The 18474-nt window shown below is 46.0% G+C and overlaps 2 protein-coding genes across 2 annotated transcripts; one reads left to right on the forward strand and one right to left on the reverse strand.

The window, feature by feature from the left end:
* Positions 1 to 2574: 2574 nt before the first annotated feature.
* Positions 2575 to 8815, forward strand: LOC123186971 (uncharacterized). Its single transcript, XM_044598710.1, has 15 exons — positions 2575 to 3198; positions 3314 to 3430; positions 3529 to 3639; positions 3774 to 3849; positions 4361 to 4446; positions 4535 to 4620; positions 4716 to 4788; positions 4953 to 5048; positions 5180 to 5266; positions 5445 to 5546; positions 5975 to 6043; positions 6564 to 6799; positions 7488 to 8208; positions 8298 to 8458; positions 8535 to 8815. The coding sequence occupies exons 1-15, from the start codon at positions 2716 to 2718 to the stop codon at positions 8578 to 8580; spliced, it is 2550 nt and encodes an 849-aa protein (XP_044454645.1). The 5' UTR covers positions 2575 to 2715; the 3' UTR covers positions 8581 to 8815.
* Positions 8816 to 9302: 487 nt separating this feature from the next.
* Positions 9303 to 11723, reverse strand: LOC123186972 (uncharacterized). Its single transcript, XM_044598711.1, has 2 exons — positions 10372 to 11723; positions 9303 to 9636 (listed from the first exon to the last, which is right to left on the reverse strand). The coding sequence occupies exons 1-2, from the start codon at positions 11557 to 11559 to the stop codon at positions 9580 to 9582; spliced, it is 1245 nt and encodes a 414-aa protein (XP_044454646.1). The 5' UTR covers positions 11560 to 11723; the 3' UTR covers positions 9303 to 9579.
* Positions 11724 to 18474: the final 6751 nt, after the last annotated feature.

Consider the following 18474-nt stretch of genomic DNA (forward strand, 5'->3'; position numbering starts at 1 on the left):
ATATATGTACGTGCCGTGTATCAGGCAAGGCAACCAATCAATCAAGAGAACACAACGGCGGTCATGGGATTTGGAGACGGAGAGAGAGGCTGGCTGGGGGAGAGGAAAAAGCAGGCCGAGATTCGAGGAAAATAATGTGTAGAGAGAGAGAGAGAGAGAGAGAGAGAGAAAGAGAGAGAGAGAGAGAGAGAGGAGGGGCTGACTTCTCGTTTGCCGGTTTGAGACAGGCAAGGGTTCTACCGCTCCGGTAAACAGGCGTACCACCATACTCCTCGTTCCCACTTTTGACTGGGAGATGACCGCGTACGTCTGTGTGCCTGACCTCTCTGTGTATCACGGGCGCACTTTTTTTTTGTGTGTGTGTAGTATCACGGGTGCACATATGGATAAACATCCATTTTCTCCTTTGAGCAAATGAGAAAGTTGGAGTTAAAAAACTCTGAAAAAGTAAGATTTACTAAATGCCAGAGATTATATATTATTTGATAAAAAAGAAATAAAAGTCCGTATCTTGAAAACTAACCTAAGTTATTTTGCTCTTTCGTTAAGCCTTCAAAGGTGCCTAATCCGTAGTGCTTGCTATAGTTTTAGAAAGTGTACATTATTCTTTTTTGCATTACATTAACTGGACATCGTTATTATTTTTCAAAGTATGTTTTTTAAAAACTAACCTACATTATTTTGTTTCCCCATAAAGCCTTCAAACACGATTAATTTGGAGTACTTACTATGGTTTTACAAAGTTTACGTTATTCCTTACGCATTACACCAGGTTCTCTTTGTTAAAAAAAATGCACATTGTGAAAAACGAATCTTTGTTACATAATCGGCGGAGAGGGAGCCAAGTTTCTATTTTTGTTTTGCCTTCCTTTTTTTTACGAAAAAGGCATCACACCACTCTAAAATAAACAAAGGTCCCTAGGGTCTGATTGTCTTCATCCTCGAGAACAAGCTGATAGCGCGCCACCCCTAATGCCTCTCCATCGGCAGAGTCGGCTCATCATTGTAGATTGCGCGTGGTAAGCCATCAAGGCCTACCTGACAATGCTTTAGATAAAACAAACGTCGAAGCAATCGCCGCCGAAAGATACACGCATCCAAGATCACAACCTACCAAACTAACTTCTGCCTCATGATAACACCGGAGCCCTCACCAATGTGACGAAGAGGAATCTGAAATGGCCAAATTGCGAAGGGGAGCTGCCATCACCGCCACGCCAACAAACTTACAAATGGCATCACAAAAAAAAACGAACTTAAAAATGGCGAGGATATGGACAAGACGTCCCAGATGGCAGAGACAACTAAGGATGAGATGTCATTGACGACACATGCGACGAAGAACAAGGCATTAGAGACAATGTAGGCCACCAATTTTCCGCACCGTGAGAGCAAGGACGAGGCCGACAACCACCTCGGTGAGAAGTGGAAGGAAGGCTAAAAAGAGTAATTGCACCTATGATACATGAACTTGCATGGTGGATACATAGTCATGCACGGACTTGAGAAAAGTGTCGGGAACACTTGGGCTGATTTTCGTCACTCGCCGTCAAGTGGTTTGCTGACTCTGCCTACATGGCACGCCACCGTGGTAGTAAGTCCCACCAGTCCCAATGTTCCTCCACCTCCTTTCGTGTCGTATAGGCCATGGGTCGGGTCGCACCTGTGTTGACTTGTTGTTGATGGTGACCACCATCTCACCAAAAGTCGTAATGAGGGTTTTGCTTGATACACATGAGAGACTCAATGCAGCTATTCAAAAGTCTCCTTGAGCTCTCCATTAGCGGCACCGCCTTATGGTGGGTGACTTTCGTTCCTGCAATGCCACATGCGTAAAAAATTCATGAGGAAGATCAGATGCTTTGTCTCGATACATTTATAGAGTTTGAAAGAATGGCTATAAAAATGCATGCACATTTGAAAAATATGTGCCGAGAAGTAGTAAGATCCAAAAGTATTTTTTAGTACCAAATAAATAAAAATATGTAAATAAAAGTTTTGGGGAAAAGATGCGCATACTCCATGATGAACCATTGTGCTTGGGCTGCTGTCGTGATTTGAATTTTGAAATGAACTCCTATCGAAGCAGCACATGCCCATGCACGGAACAAGAACGAAAGGAAGGGTAGAATTTTGGGTTTGGAGCAGCCGGTGGAACAACAGAGGCCTACATGTACGTGCCCGTCTACCCCTTGTGTGTAGGCCTAGCCCTGGCCCACTCGACGCGCCGGGCTCTGATTGGCGGGTACGCTGGCTGCATGTAGGCGTATGGCTCGATATGTGGCGTCAAGAGAGCAGCTGGTCCATCTCAAAAAAAAAGCAGCTGGTGGGCCCCATGCTTCGCCCTGCGCGGGAAGACCCTAGGCCGCGTCCACGAGCCGGCGGCGCACAGCATCCTGTGCCTCCAATGCGATCGGACGGGCAGGAGCGCACCCCGCGCCGCGCACCGGGTCCACGCAGCTGACCCGGGTGGCGTGTCCACGGCCCATCCGGAGTTATCGTACGCTGCCCTCCTCTACTGGGTCCATGCACCGCGCGCACCTAGCCTACCCCCCAGCCGCAGCACACCCAGCGCCGCGGCGCCACCCCACACCCCCGAACACGCACAGCGAGGAGAGAGGAATGCGCAGCGACAGACGCGGCCTTCGTCGTCTCCATTTTTTCCGTCCCCTTCCTCTCCCCTAGGGTTTTAGCGGCCGACGACGAGGGTCGAGCATGGCGCCGTCCGACGGTCCCGGCGGCGACCCGGCGGCCTCCCGATCCGAGCACCGCGCGCCCCCGACCATGCGCGACAGGCCCGCCGCGGCGGGCGAGTGCGAGGCCGACGGCGTCGCGGAGGAGGAGGAGGAGGCCGCGGCGAGGCGCGGCTGCTACCCCAACCCCGCTCCCCGCGGCAAGCAGGTCGTGGTGGAGGAGACGAGCGGCAAGGGCGCGCCCGCCGATGGCGTCCAGGGCGTCGTCCAGAGGCTCGGGCTCTGCCGACGCCCTCTACAGTTCGGCGAGGGCACCTCCGCAGCCGGCGCCGAGGAGGCCGTGCGGACGTGCTCGCAGATGGGTCCCGCGGCGTCCTGCGTCCCGGTGGCGAGTGGAGGGCGAGGAGGCAGATGGGGTCGCGGCGACAGGAGCGTGTACACCTACGGCTGCACCTCAAGGCCGCAGGCTTCCAAGCTCGCGCCAACGAGCGATCTCGCGCCCAAGGTCTCTCTCTCATTCTTGTGCTGCGTACATTCTTGTGCTTTGCGGGTCGCCGTACAGTATTGCTCTGCTGCAGCAGAAGCTAAATTACATCTGTATGCGCACTACATTTAATCAGGGTCAAGCCAAATCTGAGATAGAATGGATGGAAGAGGGCTATCTTGATAAAATTGTTCATGGTGATTGTGCCAACGAGATTAAAGTTGGTGAAGTATACATCTACTGCCCAAAGAACGTATAACCTTCTACCTATTGTTTCATGTTGTAGTGCTAGTGCTTGCATGTTTTGCTAACATTGTACTATTGCTTGCACTGCGTGGCCTATGCCATTAGGTAATTTGTTTGATTCTGGAAGAAGAAGGTGACAGAGATAAGTTCAAAGGTTACAAACCGTCGGCTGCAGATGTATCAAAGGCTACGAGAGAACCTCCCAAGCCTAACAATGTAAGTATTCCCTTTCCAGAAATTTCGCAGAGGATAACTATGGAAGTCTTTAGTTGAGCTAGTCTATCTAGATAGTTGCTGTAGGCATGCAGTGCGCAGTCAATTAAGACATATGTCTGTGTTTTGTCAAACAGGAGGTCCAACTGTCAAGTGTAAAAGGCACCGGTCCTGACGGTGGTATTCTGAAGGCAGACATTGAAGATTACTTGGGTATGCTATTTTATCTCTGATTGCATTCCCCAGATGGATGAAAGGTTCTTTCATGTAATCAGTACTTCTTGCTCGTTGAAACTTAAATACAGACCGCTTGAGTAAATCTTCAGCATTGGTTATTATACAAATTGAATTTTAACTAGGCCTCTTCCTGGCTATGCACTTGATCTTAAATCTTAATGTCAGTGTTGATATGGATGTTTTTTGGTTGTAACCGTCGGCTGCAGATGCGCCCGGTCTCACAAAAAAATAACTCCATGCTTTTTTATGTGCCATTCCCTATTGTTTCCTTTTCTTTTCATTTTAGTTCTCTACTTCAAAATGTGTGCGTGAATTCCGTAATAATCATTTTTACCAGCATTCTTGTGAGATCCAAGTAAAAGTTCTGCACTAAACTTGAGCCTGCCTCTAAGCTCATTATGTCATGCATTTGGCTTATGCTTTCCTTATATCATGTGAATCAAATGGAACCTAGCCTGCATCTAATGACTATTTTTTCTTAACAAAGCTTCTGTAGCCAAGGGTGGCAAGAGCGAGTCTTTTGCAGCTTCAGGATTAGATTGCACTGATATTCCAAATGCGCAGATAAGAAAGGTATATGTTTCAACTGTGAAGATTGCCGATGGGATTTTTTTGGTTGATCCTATCTGCCTTGTAGTGGTTTAAGTCCTGTTCATTTCAGGTTACTGCAGACCGCCTCTTAGCCTCTAAAGAAACCATCCCACATTACTACTTGACAGTTGACACACCCGTCGACAAACTTATCAAGTATGTTTCAGGCCTGATGTTACAAAGCATGCAATTGACCATTTAAGTACCGAACTTTTGTATAAAGAAGAGTTCTTCATTTTGTTGTGATACAGGTTGCGAGGGGAACTGAACCCACTGCAGGAAGCATCTGGTGGAAAGAAGATATCTAAAGACCTTGTTAGAAAGGTAATCACCGGTTCTTATATGTATATTGTTGTCTTTTAAGTTGCTCATGTGGAAGGTTTGCCAAAGAGAATAAAGTTGGCTGGGTATACATTTACTGCCCAAAGAATGTATAACCATCTACGTTTTGTGTCTTTCTCTTTTCTAACTCATTACTTGTGTTGCAGGATGCAGACAAGACAGGACTTGCTACAATCGGTGAGGAGGTGAAGCAGTTGGCTCAAAGAGCGAGGGATAACAGCTTAAGACCACAAGACTATGAGGTATGTGACACATAATAAATTGAGAAGTATGAAATCATGCTGATCAGATATTCTTGGCTTGCTCAAAGAGTGTTCCCTTTTTAGATGGAACATACCCATTGTTTTGCACCAATACTTTCTGTTCATTGCAGGCATTTAGTGATTTTCCAGATTGTTTCTGTAGTGATAGGGGAGGCTACCCTGGGTCTAATAATGGAAAATGCAATTATATCTCGAAGGTAATTTGACACACTAATTATCTCAGAGCTTGCATCAATGTACTGATTTTTTTTTTTTACATTTTGGATGATCATATATTGTAGATGAACTATTACTTGAGGGCTAGTGAATCAAGCAGCAGCTCTTCTACTATGCTTTTACATTCTGGCTGATAATATTTTGTAAAATTGCTTGTAGATGAATTTTTATCTCAGGGCTGGTTCCATGAGTGATGATGTGATACTAGTTTCTGATGGAGAGGAATCAAGTAATTATTCTCTTCGATTTGAAGAGTTAAAGGCAAGATTCTAAAATAGCGCTTTGCATTCAAGCTACAGCATAGCTTAGTTTGTCCTATTTCTGATTTTGTTTGGACCCATTCAGTCCTACTTCAAGATATAGTCTAGCTTGTCGCTAATTCTGATTTTCTCCGGACCCGTGCATATGTTACACTTTCCTGATCATTGCTGAAAGATAAAATTTTATAGGAACTTGCTGTTGCTATATGTTGGAAAATGCCGTGTTATTATCTGTCCATGTGTGGTACACTAGCAGCACCTTTCAATTAATTTTCAATAAATATGTGATTATAAAGGTGATATTTCTAGAAACAATACCTTAAATGACATTGGGTGGGTTATGATTCTTCATACTTATTCAATTGTATGTTTGTCTGTTTATTTCAATGAGTTGTTACATGGTTTCATCAATTGCTTATGTTATGTCAGGGTTTTAAGAATTCCTCCAACAGCTCAAAGGGCCTAGTGCAGAAGATAGACAGCGACTATTATACTGAGGTAATTTTGTGTTGCAATGCTTCATGGTAGTATTTTGGATGCTGGATGTTGAATCGAATGTTTGTTGTAAATGTGGGCAGTGGGTTGAACTTGATCTGGAACAATGCGATCTTGTCACCAAACCGTCAGCTCTATATAGATTATCAGGGTCATATCCATCCATTCTATGGTTGCCATTTGTGCATGCAACTACTATGGCTCCAAGGTTTTTACTAATTTGATTTGTTGGGAAGCTTGCTACCTTTATGTCTCCAACAAGCATAACCGTTAAATCTAGTGAATTCTAGCTGTCTGAATTTGTTATGGGTATTGATGATTGTAGGTATCATCATATTGACGAAAATAGCCATAGATTGTTTTTCGGTGGATATTACATTAGTTTTAAATGAATGTCAAATCTAGATTTAAACTAAACATAATTATGTTATCTGCTTATTATGCCTTATATTTGTATAGCTTTCTCTCTGCCTTAATTGTAACTTCCAATTTATCTAACATTCTAGCCAACAATTATTTGCAGGGAGTTTCTCAGGTGTTTCTACATCTCTGTGGCACAACAATTTCTCATCAGGAAAATCTGTACACTTCAAATGTGAATATGTTAATGAAGGTGGCATGTGATAAAGTGGGTGTAAAATCCAAGGATTTTTACTCAATTTATTGTGGAAAAGTGTTGGATCCTGAGCAACTTCTATCCTATTATAAGATAAACAAGGATTCAAAAATCATAATTAATCCAAGACTCAGAGGTGGCTGGTATGTAATAAATTGCGCTAGACTAAATTTCAGAAATTATTTTTATTGGTAGAGGTTTATTACCAGCTTCTTGAACTTACTATTCCTCACAGCTGCTTTTTGTCTTTAAGATGTTATTTTTTCTTGCAAGTGTGCATTACATTCCATTGGTGGATAGGTTCTACATTGTTATTTTGTTCAATTCCTGGTATGATGGATACTAAAATTGAAGTTTCACAAATACTGTTGCTTAATTCTGAAACGTAGGCTTCATGAATAATTGAAGTGGGTGATGCAGTATGTGCCGATCATATCTATTTTCCCCCTTTAATTCTAACAATTCAAGTTGATAGATTATGCCCAACCATTAATCTATGTATGGCTCATGTGGATTTTAACTTCAGCATGCTTTCGATTCTGCTGTGTCAGGCTGGACACTATCGTTTACTGTTCAGCTTATACAATGGTTACCAAGGAAAATGGCCCTTTTCTGTATAAATATTAGATGATATGGGGTTGTTCCCTGCAAATTCCTTCATGGCTTATGTTGAGTGCATACCTGTAGTCAATTGTACCATGTTTCTGCAGTTTTCTTGTCTGTGAGTTTATTTGTATCCATAGAACATTGGCATCACTAAATTGTTAAGTTTCTTATAGACGCACATGGAAATATCCACCATGTAAAGCACTAATTTTGTTTGTTTTGCAGTGCTGGTCACAACTGGGATTATGTAATCAGTGATCTGGATCCATACCAGCGTGTGCCTTTGCCAGGGGACCTACTTCTCCCGGAACAGGCCATCATACAGCCACAAATGGAAGTTAAATATCTGGCACGTCTCCTCCAAGTTCGATGTAAAAAAGTGCTAATCTACCTGTGCCGGAAGCACTTTAGTGGCCATTCCTTCGGAGGTAACTTCAGTTCCCAGCAAATTATGTTTGACACCGATGGAAATGTCCGTATCGATGCTGCCCCAGAAGAATATAGTCGGCCTTCTGCCTTGTTGGACTACAATGCTGTTTCTGTAATCTTTGACCGGGCCTTAGGAGACGCAGCTGACAAATATCCAATGGATTTTCATCATCTGATTGCGTTCTTGTCAGCTAAAGGTCCAAATGTTGACTGTCAAAGTAAGGCAGTGATTGCTTTTGTCACAAATCACATTTCTCTCTTGACATATTCTGAAAGGATCAATCACAGTGCATTTCTGGACCTTTTGATTAAAAGGCTTGGTGAAGATGATCTAACCGCCTTGATAAAAGCTCTCGCGAATTTTAATTGGGAGAACAGGTTGAGGCAGATTCCAGCAATGGATAAAACGTACACTTATATTTGGTGGGAAGATGATGAGGGGAACATACGGTACCCGTACAAGAATAATGGAGTCAGTTTGCTCGCGTTTTCTCACAATTTCTTCAAACACCGCTTAGTAAGATATTTTTTGAAATATTCTCTCTTGTATTTAAGTTTGACAAGCTATTTTTGTATGACAAGCTGATAAAACTTATTTTGATGCAGGGGTTCCCATTAGATAAGCTTGAAGCAGCGTTCTCATTGGTGGTGGCTGAGAAATATTTTCTAGCACATATGCTGTTTCAAATTTTAGTTAGATTCAAAAGCAAATGCCAGCAGCCATGCCCTGCATCGATTGAGACTTTTGTTGATGAAGTGATTCAAATGTGAGCTATGCACTTGCTAGTTGGTAATCATACATAATATGGCAACTTATCTGATATGTTTTTTGCTTATTTGCAGGCTTGGTGATCACACAGTTGATTGTGAGATGGTCCAAAATAACTGATTTCAAGCGCAATTCCTGCGGGTGACTGACTGTTTAGCTAGATGGCCTGCTACGCATTTTGTGAGAGTTGAATGCATGTCTAATACTTGTTCTTGTGCTGGACACTCGGGTGGTGGCTTGTTGTGTGTGTTTGTTCATTCCTTGGTTTTGTTGCACCTTTGGTCTGAGTCCTCGTGTACGTACACAATTCCAGGCTCTTTCAGCTTGAAAATATATTGTATCAACGAGATTGTCATCCAACTGGACCTTTTCACTTTTTTCAGCTTGAAATTTTTTGTTTCATTAATTCTGAATAGGCACACTCAAAACAAGCGATTGTATGCCTTGTGGTGCAACCAGTCTTTGAAGGCATCAAAGAAATCCAGCCATGCCGCATAAACAAATGTAACCACAGGCCACGCAGAAATTACAAATGGCGCGAGCGCACCACAAATGTATATTACGTGTGTGCAAACCAAATTTCATGTGGTAAACACATTCAACTTTAGACATTTGTTTTCAAATTCTTTTTAAACTTTATAAACATGGGTTTTTTCAAAAAAAAATCAAGCACCACAAGTTCACGCTACAGAACATGAGCGTCAAGGGTACATGGGCAATCATTCTATTAGCAAGTATGAAAATCACGCTAGTTAACAAATTGATTCCTTTTAAAATCCAAAATTTATCTTGTTTTTGGTCTGTCAATGCCAGTCAAATCATGGGCAAGCAAACAACGGAGGGAGGCATCAAATTAGTTCTCTAATATTGCTTGTAAAATCATAGTAGTAGAATTCATGTAAGAAAATGACAATGATGCAAGTTACAATCCAAAAGAAGCCACTCACTAGACATACACTAGACATAGAGCCATGACTCATACATAATGCATTCTACCCAAAATCCAGTTTAATAAATAAAAACAGTTGATAATGACCACATCAAATGCCTCCAGTGGACCCACACAACATAAAGTGATAATGATGCGGTCCAAATTTCCACTTGATGTGTTGCAACATCTCAGGCCTTCGTCTTCTTTCCACTTGCGCCAGACTCGCTTGCTGCTTCTATCTCTCTCTGGCAAAAACGAAACAGAGATGTTTGTCAAACATAATACCTTTAGTGTGACCATATGACAGGTTATAATTACCTAAAAACAATTTTAAAAATGAAAAATTGCAAGCTAGAGTAAACATGCGTCGATATTAATTATTTGGGAAACACCCAACACAATGTCTAAAGGTCAGTCTAGGATGCTCTGAATTAAAATCGTTGAAACAGCCATCTGTGTCAAGGGTACATTTATTTACTTTTGACATCTTTCATTCAGACACCGTCAGTGCTCAGCTCTAGTTTGAAATTATGCTTCAGCTGCTATGTGCATCTTTGAATGGACTTGGCTCATACCAATTCCAAGTTCAGAAACGAACTACACATACGCTGCTATATTCACTGAATGCCTTAAAAGTGTAGGGGTGAAGCTAATGACAACACATACGCTGACATCTTTGAATGGACTTTGCATGTTCAGGTAGTGACAATTGATTACAGAATCATGATTGCGGATGAGCATCTATATCAGACATCTACTGTTCAACATGAGGAGGTGGCCAAATATCTTGATTTCTATTAGCAAGTATGAAGCAAACTGGACGCGATAAGCAAGCATTGGAATTTTAATCATTTTATAAAACCTAAGCAAAATTATAGTAGCACGCCTGCAAATGAAAGCATGTTCAGTGATAGTGAACATACATAGATAAAATGACAGTAGTATGCAAATGAAACCATGCTTGGTGGTGGTAGTAGTACCGGGTGATCCTGTCGTCGGTGCGCACTGAACTCACTTGCAAAGAGCTGGGAATAAATATGCGTCGTCTTCTGTTGATAGACCTGGACATCGTTGTTATTCCCCATGTCAACACGAAGCAAATACTGGGCCTTGTGCACTAGTCGACGGTCCTTCCCCACCACACTGGTATCGTTTACGACTAGGTAGACGACGCCGTCTTGATGGATGCTCAGGACAGGGAACGACGGAGCAAGCTGTCTCAAACCAGCAGACTGGTAGTTGGTGTTTGCCCAGATGTCTTGGACGCTGCACTGGTAGCTTATGCTCCACCCTGGGTGGTCAGGGTAGAGAGTCCAGACGGTCAGTCCATATTCTTCGCCGGGCTTGCGTTCAACAAATTTATTGAAGGCAAGGAACTTGATGGAGCCACGAACACAGGCCACGGAACGGAACTCCTCAGCACAGAGGCCGCCTGGATAGTCGGAGGCATCATAGTTTGGACGTCCTTGGGGCAACTCAATGAAGCTCAACTTGCAGCCTTGGTGCAGATCACAGAGCACCATGCCTTGGTGGAGATCCACCCAGCAGAAGGTAGAGCCCCGATAAGAGAAGCACGAGTGAATGGAGAAATACATGGCTATGTTGGGTGGAAGGGGCAGGCAGCCGGGCTTCAAGACCCATTCTTTGGCAGACGACTCCCACAGCCAGACGGCGGCTCGGGAGAAGCCTGGCATGACCCAGACGAGCTCGGCAAGAAGGTAGCCACCCCCGGTGGCGTCGCACATGACGACGGCCGACTGGTGCCCCATGGCCATATACTCGTCGTGGGAGGGGATAGGGGGGATGACGGAGAGGGAGCCATCCCTGGCGTCGTAGATGAGATAGGCTCCCATCTCCGCAAACGTTTCGGCGCCAGGGCGGTACCCTCCGGCGTAGAGGGCGACCAGGTTCTTGTCCGCGCTGGAGATGTGGCCCGAGCGCAGGCCTAGGAGCGGGGCGGAATTCGGCGGCGGTAGTATGCGGAGGGAGGAGAGTTGCGGCGGAGAGGCGACGACTGCGCGGGCCTTGAGGGCGCGCAGGTACTCGATGACTGCATCACTCATCTCTTTGTTGCTTGCTCCCCACGGGCAGGGGGAGGGGATTGGCACTGCGGCCTCGTCGTGGGAAAAATCAACATGGCGGTTGAGCAGAACCATCGGGGGGGCCATGGCGGCTAGGGGTTGGGGTTTGGTGGAGGGAGGGAGGAAGGAGAAGGGGGATTTGGGGATCGGATCGATGGTGGCGGCGCGGCTAGGGTTAGGGTTAGGGTTAGGGTGGAGGCAGCGATTTGATTTGGGGATTTGGGGATCGAGCGAGGAAGGAGAAGGGGGATTTTTGCCTGGTAGTAGATCTAAAATAAAATACATCAGCAGGGAAACCGGCGTCAATACCTGGCCAAACGGGCCGGCCCGGCCAGGGTTAAACGGGCCAGGCACGGCACGGCCCGGCCAGGCACGTTAAGTACACGGGCCGGCCTAGTAGCATAAGTTTGCATGTCAAGTACATTCTGGTTGTGTTTGGGCAAGTACTTTCAGAATCAGAACAATGTTTGCATTGCCGGTTAAATCAGAGTCCAAGATAAAATGTATTTATAAAGTTGAGTGCTTGAGTCCATATCCGATTGATCTGGATACTATGGGTACTGTATAAACCTAAGCCTTGCAATAATCCTTGAACATGAAGAAAAGAGTACAGAAAAGTGTCCCAAATTTGCTCTGTTTTTCATGTGTGCGTGCACTTGATCCTTGGGTGAAAACCCACATGTTTTAATTCCTCTGTCGCATTTATTTTCTGTAACAGATTCTTTTTTTGCTGGGTTTAAAGATCAGAAACTTAAGCTGGAATGGGAGTAGTGGAGGTAACGATAAGATAGAATTAAGTTGTTGGTTTCTTGTCTATCATCCCATGAGCTGAGCTGCTTTTTCTATCTTTTGACTCAGAAAAAATAATAATAGATAAATAAATGGCGAGAAGGGAACAAATTAGATTGAATTTTGCAATCCGTGTTCTGTTTTTTGTGTGTGTGGGGAATCCATGTTCTAGTTCCCGTAGCAACAGATAAAGGCCATAAAAGGAGTACAAGCAAACAACATAGCAACTTATCTAATGCCCAGGTGCCTTAGATTAAAAAAAATATGACATCCATTTAGAACTTAGACAGTATAGAAATGATTACAATTTTCATAAAATGCATAACACAAGCTTGAACAAGTATCAGATTTCCATAATTCAGCATCGAATCAATGATATGAGTTATTAACTTGCCCAGGAGGAGGCGGGGTGATCTTTACCATACAAAAAGTTATTACCTACTACCTCCGTCCCGTATTAATTGTCGCTCAAACAGATCAAGGAGCAGCTAGACATGGCTATGATCAAGGGCAACTGAGTGACTAGCTGACACAAAAGTTGAAGGTGAAACCCACCATACTAGTTTTTGGAGAAGCTGAATGTTATTGGTAACTGTGGTAGTTCAGACATCTTTATTTAATGAAATATGATAATCTGATAAACTTGTTTCTCCAAATATGCTCCTTGTGGGTTCAGGAGTCAGCAGTCAGCACTAGAGGTCAGGGGATTATTGTTACCCCATCCCCATTGGAGAAACATGGGATCTAACTGGCCTGACCACATATAGTTGCTTCAATGGACGGAAGCTGCAGCGCCAGGAGTTCAAGGAAATGCAGCAGCAAGCAAGGATGCCTGGGAAGGAGGAAGTGCAGTGCTTGCCAAGGAGGCCGGGCACAGTTCCAGCTGCTCTGAGTACAACAACACCTGAAACTGAAGGTACAGGTTCAGTTAACGGCTAGCAAAGCAGGAATGAATGACTGGGATTGATGGGCCTGGCTTTGCTGCTCTTATTGTTAATCAGTTTAATTGCCAAGTTACTGCTAACGGCAGTATGAGTGTCAAAAAAAATACTGCTAACCGCGGTAAAACAGAACTAGTATCGGCCGATATTTCGGTCATATCGCTCTTCTCGAAGAAATGCGAGACTGCTTTCTCTCGCTGAACGTAGAAAGCAAAGCAAATTCGACTATTCCTGGAGCCAAACACCAAAATTCCTTCTAGACTGCATTGCCATTCATTTCTCAGTCTTTTGTCAAAAGTGAAAATTCAACCCTCCAGTCAACAAACGGCATGTTTTTCTCTTCCTTGTCTCATTTATGGTTTTAATTTCACTAAACCACCACTCCTTGTAGAACAGTCTACCCAAATAAAGTCCAACTTATTATATAACACGTCAAGGAGAAATTTCTACAAGGAAAAAGGGCACCAGTTAGTTAGTTCTGATATATATGAGACTGTGACATGTAACAAATTATAATTATGTGCATCATCTATCATCTAGATGCAGATGCTGTTTTGGCATAGATTTGCTACGAGTCAAGTCAGACTCAGTTCCACACGGCAGACAAAGACTCACTCAAAAGTTGGCAAGTCGCCACCACATCATATATATAGCATGCTGATCCATCCAGCACTAGCCTCAGTGCCTCATACTACCTTGACTCACCTTCAAATCTTCCATCCAGAACACCCACCCGGGTCTCTAGTCAAAATTGAGCAACACCCCAAATAGCTAGTATCACCCGTTGTTAATTTTATCCCTCTTCCATTGCACCAGTCGAACTCTGAGTCCCCAAGATCACTAGTGACAACATCATCTTAGGCCGTACAGTACCACGTGGAAATTCAAGGCTCTTGCATGGAGGTCACGCATACCACCCTACTACAACTACATGATAAGCTGTAAGATGCAAGCAACACAACTTACAGATGTAGCAAGAAGCGGGCGCATCAGGAGGAAAAACATTTCATTTGAGTAACACAATGTATGTGACTCACCATTTGAGTAGAAAATATTATTACACTGTACTATTTAGGAGTCTAGCCAAATTAGTTAATAACTTAATATATTTCTGTTAGTGTTTGGATGTCAGAGTCAAGACGAGTTGAATTTATAAAGTTGAGCACTTAGTATGTACATATCGTGCGGGTACTAGATAAAACCGAGCCTTGTAATAAGTGGGCTTGAAGAAAAGAGTAGAGAAAAATGCCCCAAATTTGCTCTGTTTCTGATGTGTGTGTGTGACATTAATCCTTCGGCGAAAGCCAATACGTTTCAATTCCTCTGTGACAGATTCTTTTCTTGCTGGGTGTAAAGATCAGAAAGCTAATCTGAAATGGGAGTAGTAGCGCATGAACTGAGCTGAGCTGCATTTTCTATCTCTGACTCGAACTAAAAAATATTTTGGTTACAAAATATCATTTGAGTAACACAGTCTGTGTGACTCACATCATCTATGCTACTGCCTTCTCTTATGAATTACGAAATATTATTACACAGTCTTTAGGAGTCTTGCCAAGTTCACATATTTGTCCGTTTTCGTGCGGACACTAGGCATGTAGTAGTACATTGTGCTTTCAGAGTCAAGGTTAAGAGTCCAAAACAAATTGTATTTATAAAGTTGTCTGCATATATTGAACAAAACAGTGAACATTGGGTGAGTACTTCAAATTTGTCTGAATATTGAACACAGCAGTGAACATTGGGTAAGTACTTCAAATTTGTCTGAATATTGAACACCGCAGTGAACATTGGGTAAGTACTTCAATTTTGTCTGAACATTGAACATTGGATAGGCTTCAGAATACAGAACCGAAAGAATCCCCATGGAATGTTACTGAAAGAACAAGGGTTCAGCAAACGGGCCTTAGGTGGACCTTGATCTGATCTATACCTGGCCAAACGGGCCGGCATGGCACGGCCCGGCCCAGCACAGCTCGCCAGGGCACGATTACTATACGGGCCGTGTCGTGCCGGCCCGCATGCTGCGCCCCCAGGCCCAGGCACGGCCCAGTTAGTAAACAGGCCGGCACGTTGGCCCGTTTAGTATGGTGGGCTGCATATTTTCAGCCTATTATTTGACGCACTGAACGTTTTTTAGCCTATTTTTACATGTTAGGCCATATATATGTATAAAAAATAAAAATAAACTTAATCGGGTCGTGTCATGCCGGGTCGCGTGCCCAGCCTCCAGGGCCAGGGCATGCCGCGTGCCAGGCCCAGCCCGTTTAGCCCGTGCCGTGCCGGCATGCTCACGGGCCGGCCTAAAAAATCGGCCCATTTGGCCAGCTATAATCTGATCATACCCCGGGTCGGGCTCAACAATGCACGTATGAAAATCCCAAGTTGAGCCAGGATCGGCCTAGCCCAAATATTATTTCCTAGTATTTAGCTCAATCACTTCCTGTGTATTTAAAATAAATATATTATCATACCTAATATTTGAATAAAATGCCAATTGTGACCTAGTTTGGTCTTTTTCGTGCTTTGGACGGGAAAGGTTGTGGTGTCATCAACAAGGTTGATATCGGAAGGAAGATATCATATAGCCCATGGAGGATGACATCAAGTGGTGATCATCATCAAGATTGCGTTGTGCAAGTAAACAGATGAGGCCCCCCTCAAAAAAAAAAAAGTAAACAGATGAGGCACGTATACGTTGTCTAAAAATAAGAAAGATCGAGGCACGCACGTCTCGTAGCCTAAAAAAAACCTATGTCTCGTGCGCTAGTGCCAGAAGGCACATCGAGGCCAACTGAAAAGGAGATCTGGAAAAAAATGAGGCACATCAAGGCTAGGCTAACTAGAAAAAGGAGTCAATCAAGCCACGTTTTGTACGATCGTGCCGCTCCTCCCGGGCCCTCCCTCAACGACAATTTCGAGCGAGACGATCCTCGGCCACGTGCACTCCTGCCGCTTCTCCCGATCTCGTGCGCTTTTTTTTATTCGAGTGAATCCCGATCTCGTGCGCTCGTGCCGCTTGTTCCAGTACTAGTCGCTCCTCGCTGTGTGTTAGACGTGCCGTGCCGGGCCGGCACGCGTGCCTGGCTAGCCAGCCCAGGCACGGCCCTAGCCGGGCCACGTGCCGGGCACGGCCCGTTAAGCCACGTGCCAGGCACGCGGGCTATAGGGCTGGCACGTCTAGGCCGGCCCATTTGGCCAGGTATATTCCCAGCAAACGGCACGTACCAGGAGGTAGGGCTGCGGACTGGATCCGGCTTGCCTGCTCCCTTTCCATGCTTTCATCCGTGCTCCCATCTCATTCAACGGTTGTATTTTTTCCTTTTTTCTTTCTAATCTAATCATCTCCCCCCCTGATTTTAAGGGGGTGGGGTCGGGCTTTATTTTATTCCAATCAAATCAAGCCACGTATGCGGGAGCACGGATGGGCACGCGGGAGGGGAGCATGCAAGTCTCGTCCCTGCGGACTGCGGTTCCGCGCTTTGCTTTTTCACACTCATCAGCCCATCTCCATCGCGCCACCCTATCTTGTCCAACCCCGTACGTTTGGGGCAAAACGGACAAAGCAGCGCCACGGTCCGGACCCATCTGGTCCGTTTTGTGTCTGGGCCGACCCATTTCGAGCGCAAACTTGCGCCGGGTTTGGGTCGCGGCGGACAGCGAACGGACGCTTCGAGCGTCCGCGTGGTAGGCACCTACCTCCCACCCGCCAACATAAATGCGCACGGGCGGGTGGCCCCACTTGTCATCCGCACAGCTCCAGGTCGTCGTCCTTCTTAAATGGGAAGCCGTGGACCGGTCGTCGTCCACACTTCCCACTCCGGCCCCTCTCTGCCCCCTCGAAACCCGACACCCTCGAAACCCTAAACTGCTCCTCCCCGTCGACCTCGCCGGCCGGCCACAGCCATGGGCCTTTGGAACTACGGCCGCAAGGGGAGGCACGACCGCGAGGCTGGCTCCTCCTCGGGCCGCCGCCGCGGATCCGTGAAGGAGGAGCCCGAGTCACCGCCGCTCTCCTCCCGTCGAGCCCCCGCGCCAACCCCCTTCACCATTGCCCCGAGACCGGCCGGCGAGCGTGACTGGCAGTACATCGCCGCGAACGTGTGCCGGAGGTACCGGGAGACAAGGACGCCGGTCCCGTGGAGCGACATCCACCTCCCCAACGGTTGGCACCTCTCCACGGACCGGGTCCCCATCCCGCCGGTGCTAGCGAGCGGCCGTAACCGGCGCGATGAGATCGCGCGCCGCCGCCACCTCCTCCCCGACGACTTGTACTACGACCACAAGTACGCCCCCGACTCGCCGCTGTGGGACACATGGCTCCAGGACGAGCACGACACGCGCCGCGCGTCGTACTTCGCTAGCACGGTGTCGGGGCCGCAACGGCCACGTGCAGAGGCGCGCGGGCGTACGCGGGTGCGCGGCCGCCGTCGCCTTCCCCGTCTCCGTCGCCACCTCCACCTCCTCGCATGACAGCGGAGGAGGAGGCCCGTCACGTGCAGCGTGTCATGGAGGACTCCATGAACACGCATGACGAGCGGCGATGGGACGTCCTGGAGGAGGCCATGGCCCTCTCTGCCGCCGGCGACGTGGCCTTCCCGGAGCTGCAGTTGGCGGCCGTCGGCCGCGACGTCACCTTCCCGGAGGACGCGATGGAGGAGGAGCCGCTGGCCGCGTTCCAGGGGCTGCTGGGCCAGGGGTGGGGCTGGTCCTGCACTGCTCCGGAGATGGCCGCTGGTAGGGCTGGAAAAAAAGCTCGAAGCTCACGAGCTAAACAAGTAGCTCGTGACTCAGCTCGAATCGACTCGAACTCGAAGAATAACGAGTCGAGTCGAGCTTTAGTTTAAGATCGTTTACAGACCAAGTTAAACGAGCCAATCTCACAAGTACTTGTGTAACTCGTTAGGCTTGATACAATAGATCAGCCACTCCCAATACAAAGAAAGATCAGCCACTAAATAGCCTACGTCCCAGGCGCACAACCCAAGGCCAAGCAGTTGAAGGCCTAGCCTCCTAGGAGACTCACGCGTTACAAGAAAATTACAATTGTATAGTGATATATATGTTTAATATATACATAATCATTTTTGTCATATTTAAGGGCTTTATGTTTATATCTTAAACGAGCTTAACAAGCTAAACGAGCCAGCTCGCGAGTTATATGAGTCGAGCCAATCTTGGGTTTGAGCTCATTATAGTAACGAGTCGAGTCGAGCTAGCTCGTTAACGAAACGAGCTCTAGCGAGTCAAGCTGAGCTGGCTCGACTCGGCT

Source organism: Triticum aestivum, chromosome 2A (genome assembly GCF_018294505.1).
Source record: "Triticum aestivum cultivar Chinese Spring chromosome 2A, IWGSC CS RefSeq v2.1, whole genome shotgun sequence".
NCBI classification, from domain to species: domain Eukaryota; kingdom Viridiplantae; phylum Streptophyta; class Magnoliopsida; order Poales; family Poaceae; genus Triticum; species Triticum aestivum.